This window comes from Gekko japonicus, unplaced genomic scaffold (assembly GCF_001447785.1).
Source record: "Gekko japonicus isolate JY-2015 unplaced genomic scaffold, Gekko_japonicus_V1.1 scaffold2681, whole genome shotgun sequence".
In the NCBI taxonomy this organism is placed as follows: domain Eukaryota; kingdom Metazoa; phylum Chordata; class Lepidosauria; order Squamata; family Gekkonidae; genus Gekko; species Gekko japonicus.
In genome coordinates, this window is record NW_015170971.1 from 73,714 (window position 1) to 78,538 (window position 4,825).

At 49.8% G+C, this 4,825-nt stretch overlaps 1 protein-coding gene across 1 annotated transcript in view; it reads left to right on the forward strand.

Moving 5' to 3' along the window:
* ARPC1B (actin related protein 2/3 complex subunit 1B) overlaps positions 1–4,825 on the forward strand; it is a 27,315-nt gene that overhangs the window by 7,143 nt on the left and 15,347 nt on the right. The window contains exons 3-4 of the mRNA XM_015418946.1: positions 1,255–1,329; positions 2,971–3,075. Coding sequence (XP_015274432.1) covers positions 1,266–1,329; positions 2,971–3,075 — 169 coding nt within the window. The 5' untranslated portion in view covers positions 1,255–1,265. The remainder of the gene's footprint in view (positions 1–1,254; positions 1,330–2,970; positions 3,076–4,825) is intronic.

Below are 4,825 nucleotides of genomic sequence, written 5' to 3' on the forward strand. Positions count from 1 at the left end.
CGAGAGGGTGACTTTAGCAGATTAAAAAGGATTAAACGCCACGCAAAATGGCTCCGTTTCCCCCAGCCAACCAACATTTGGAACCTGTTTTCAGAGGCCGAGGAAACCCCGATGAAAAGACTTCCGAGCATGTACAGAGAGCCTTTCTCTCTCTGCTGAGCGACAGAGACATTCCTCTGACCCACCTGTGGTTAGGGGGAATGGGGAACTTCCCAGGTAGGGCCTGGCCTTTCCCCAGAATTACAACTGATCTCTAGGCTGTGGAGGTCAGGTCCCTTGGAGAAAATGGCTGCTTTGGAGGGGGGACTCTATGGCATTATAATGCCCGAGGTGCCTTCCCTTACCAAACCCCGCCCTCCTCAGCCAGTTTGGTTTAGTGGTTAGGAGCCTGTACTCTAATCTGGGAGAACTGGGTTTGATTCCCCACGTCCCCACGTGCAGCTGCTGGGTGACCTTGGGCCAGTCACAAGTTCTCTCAGAGCTGTTCTCTGAACAGCAGTTCTCTCAGAGCTCTCTCAGCCCCTCCTACCTCATAGGGAGTCTATTGTGGGGAGAGGAAGGGAAGGTGATTGTAAGCCCCTCTGATACTCTGAGTGAAGGGTGGGGTATAAATCCAACCACTCCTCCTCCTCTTCCTCCTTGAAGGTCAAGCTTATTATGTAGCAGTAAAAACTATTTTAACATTTTTTGAACATTTATCAACCAATTAGAAAGGGTGAGAAGTGCTGGTAATATAATCATAAATATAATGCCATTTTGGTGTAGTGGTTAAGCCAGTTTGGTGTGGTGGTTAAGAGCGCAGACTTTAGTCTGGGAGAACCGGGTTTGATTCCCCACTCCTCCACATGCAGCTGCTGGGTGACCTTGGGTCAGTCACGAGTTCTCTCAGAGCTGTTCTCTCGAGAGCAGTCCTTGAAAGAGCTCTCTCAGCCCCGCCTACCTCACAGGGTGTCTGTAGTGGGGAGGGGAAGGGATTGTAAGCCGCTCTGAGACTCCTTCGGGTAGTGAAGGGCCATGGGGTATAAATCCAATCTCTCCTCTCAGGCCCCACCCCCAAATTTCCAGGTATTTCTCAACCCAGAGCTCCACCCCTAAATCTCCTGGAATTTCCCAACCGAGAGCTAGAAACCCTTTAAGCCTTAATGGTATTTTCCAGCCCAGGCGCTTGAGCAAGACTCAGTTGAGACGCTCTTGACTCTACTACATGTTAAATGCGAGACCTGAAAAACAAACTCTTCTTTTCTTCCGTTCAAGGTTGAGACGTCATGGCCTACCACAGCTTACTCCTTGAGCCCATCAGCTGCCACGCCTGGAACAAGGACAGAACCCGTAAGTCGGGGGCCTCCTTCAGGCACCAGGTTGCCACCTTTCCCTCCATAACGAAAAGGGGGAAAACGCTTCTCGAGATTTGAAGGGAGAGCTATTCCGCAGCAAAATGCATGCTTTGCCTTCTCTGCCCTCCTCAGAGCCATTAGGTGTGCTGTAGAAAGACATGTGATGTTCAGCACACCACTGCTGCCGAAAAGGGCAACCCCGAGTTAAGTTCTTCTGCCTTCTGCAGAATCATCGAATCAGACAGACTGTAGCCAGGATTTCGTGGCTTATGGGGCACATTTTTTTTCTGGCGGGGCTGAAGTTCTCCGTGCAGAAAGAAAAGCTGTTTCGCCAATAGGATAGGTCTCTAAATTGCGAGCTGTCAGCCACTTGAGATGACAGTTCTCAGCTGCTGCAAGTTAATCGCTTCTGCCAGCCTAAGCAGCAATTCTGAGAATGAGCCGGCAGGTGGGGGTGATGCCTTCCACAGTCAAGGAAGCTGACACTTACACAGAAAGACTCTCTTCAAGGAGACCAGTTTCTTGACACAGAGTTCGAAGGGGTCCTAGAGGTCACCTACTCCAACCCCATTGCTCAGGGCGGGAATTAGTCAACTGCAGCACCCCACTCTGCTTACAGGAAAGCATGCCTTTTTAAAAAATATATCTAAACACGATTGAAGAAAGCATTTATAGGAGAAATTCTTGTCTTTAAGCGTTCATGGTATGTTTCAGCCCAGGCACTCGAGAAAGGGCGGCGGAGCCCCCGAAAGCCCACCGTAGCTACGGGCCTGGAATCAGAGCTACCCCATTCTCCTTTCCCTGTGTTTCTCCACCCTTTCCCAGTAGCAGCCAGTGACCTGTAGAGGGGAGGGGAGTGAAGCATGCAAACCTTAGTAGTTTATAAGAACAGAGGGAGGCTGATTCGCGCTGCTTCCATTTTTGGCGGCAGCCCTGCGGGGAGCACAGTCTCTAATCCCCCCGTAATTGCAAAGAGACTTGCTGCTTGCAGCTCGAGCCTGAAGAGCGCTAAGAGCCCACGGAGGTGGAGGTCCAGGGTGGGGGCAAAGGGAACAGAAAGTTACTGTCAAACGGCATGAATAGCTCTCCGAGAGAGAATATGGCCATTGTTCGTGGGTCAGTTGGGCTGCCCTGGCGAATCACAGCCAGCGAGACTTCCTCCACTCCAGCTGTGGCATGTGAAAGGGCCGTTGTGATTGCGTGGGGAACAAAAAGCTCTCTGAGAGGTTGGCGTTACAGAGAGCGGAATTGAAAGCTCCTGCATGGAAGAGGCTGGAGAATACCCAAGGCAGGCTGTGGCTTTCTGCCTCCTTGAGGTTCCTAGGTAGCCTTGAGACACAGTGGTGACATCATGGCTAGACTACTGCTGTGTGTTATACATGGGGCTGCCCTTGAAAACTGTTTGGAAGCCTCAGTCAGTTTGGAGGACAGCTAATGCAGGGCTGAGCGGCATCCACTGAGCTGATAATTTCACGCCAGCCTGCAGAGATCGGTACTAGCCGCTGGTATATTCCTGGGCACAAAATGGGATTGGGGCACGCTAAACTAGCCTCTTCCCATTAGACTCTGCCACCGTTCGGCGCAGGGTTTCTTTTTGGCAGTAACCAGGCTGTTGAATTTGATTCCCATTCCACAGAGCTGGCGATCTGCCCCAACAACCATGAAGTCCACATCTATAAGAAAGACGGGGCAAAATGGACCAAGGCCCACGAACTGAAGGAACACAACGGGCAGGTGACAGGTAAGGGGACGGGGAGGGCATCTCCTGGGACACAAGTTCAAGAACTGGAGCCCGGATTCTGCTACTGCAGCATGCTGTAAAGACTGGCCTAGAAATGGGGAGGGCCTGGATTTGAATCTCACCTCTGTTGTGAATTGTCTAGCCAGCCTGAAGCAAGCCATTTCCCGCCACAGGAGGAGCCAGTTTGGTGTAGCAGTTAGGAGTGCGGACACTAATTTGGGAGAATTGGGTTCGATTCCCCACTCCTCCATATGCAGCTGCTGGTGTGACCTTGGGTCAGTCACAAGTTCTCTCGGAGCTGTTCTCTCAAGGGCAGTTCTTGAGGAGGGAGATTGGATTGATACCCCGCCCTTCACTACCTGAAGGAGTCTCAGAGCAGCTTACAATCTCTTTTCCCTTCCCCTCCCCACAACGGGCACCCTGGGAGGTAGGTGGGGCCGAGAGATCTCTTTCGAGGACCGCTCTTTCCAGAACAGCTCTGAGAGAACTTGTGACTGACCCAAGATCACACCAGCAGCTGCACGTGGAGGAGTGGGGAACCAAACCCGGTTCTCCCAGATCTGAGCCCATGCTCCTAACCACTACACCAAGCTGGGTCAGGCTCTCTCTACCTCCTGCCCCGAAGGGCTTCTGAAATGCTGCCCTGCAAGAAACCTCTCTTTCCTTGTCTCATTGTACAGCCCTTGGATCCCACAAAGGTGTGGGGCTACCCGTTAGGAGAGAGAGAGAGAGAAACCAGGAAATACTGCTGCCCATATAAGGAGAGTGCAGGACATGTAATGGACCAGGGTGCCCCCTGCTGGCCAATTTGTGTAGATTGCCTCTCTGCCATCTCCCCCCCCCCCCCCCCCACTCTCCATCGCCTTTAAAACATGCTTTGCCAAGAAGCCTGAACTTCGGTTTGGCTTCATGTGCTCTGAGAGTTGCAGAAGGAAATCCCCAATATTGCAAAAGTGGGAATGCTGACACCAGATGCAGCAGGGTTGCCTGGTCCCCCCTGGCCCCTGGGGGGTGGGGGGTGGGTTATCAGCCCCAGATTGGGAACCTCCTGGAGATTTGGGGGTGGAGCCTGCCGAGGACAGGCACTTCAGTGGGGTACAAGGCCACAGAGTCCACCCTCCAAAGCATCCCTTTTCTCCAGGGGAGCTGATCTCTGCAGTCTGGAGAGGAGCCGTAATTCGAGGGGATCTCCAGGTCCCACCTGGAGGCTGGCATCCCTAAGACGCAGTGTTTGGAACAGGGAGACCTGGGTTCAAATCCTGAATGATAAAGCTTAGAGGGCGGTCTTGGAACCTAGCCTGCCTTTCAAGGGTAAAATGAATGAGCATTGGAGGAGGTATGTCCAGCCCTCTGGCCCTCACCATTATCATCATCTATTATTATTATTATCATAATCATCTATTATCATCATCATCATCATCATCATCTATTATTATTATTATTATTATTATTATTATTATTATTATTATTATTATTATTATTATTATTATTATTATTATTATTATTATTATTATTATTATTATTATTATTATTATTATTATTATTATTATTATTATTATTATTATTATTATTATTATTATTATTATTATTATTATTATTATTATTATTAGGCCTACCTCGGAAAACTGGGCTCGGAGCAGTATAGGGTAAGATAACAAATGCAACCTCATTAAACAAATTCTTAGAGATAGAAACACAACAGTGTCATAAGAACATAAGAACATAGGAGAAGCCAATGTTGGATCAGGCC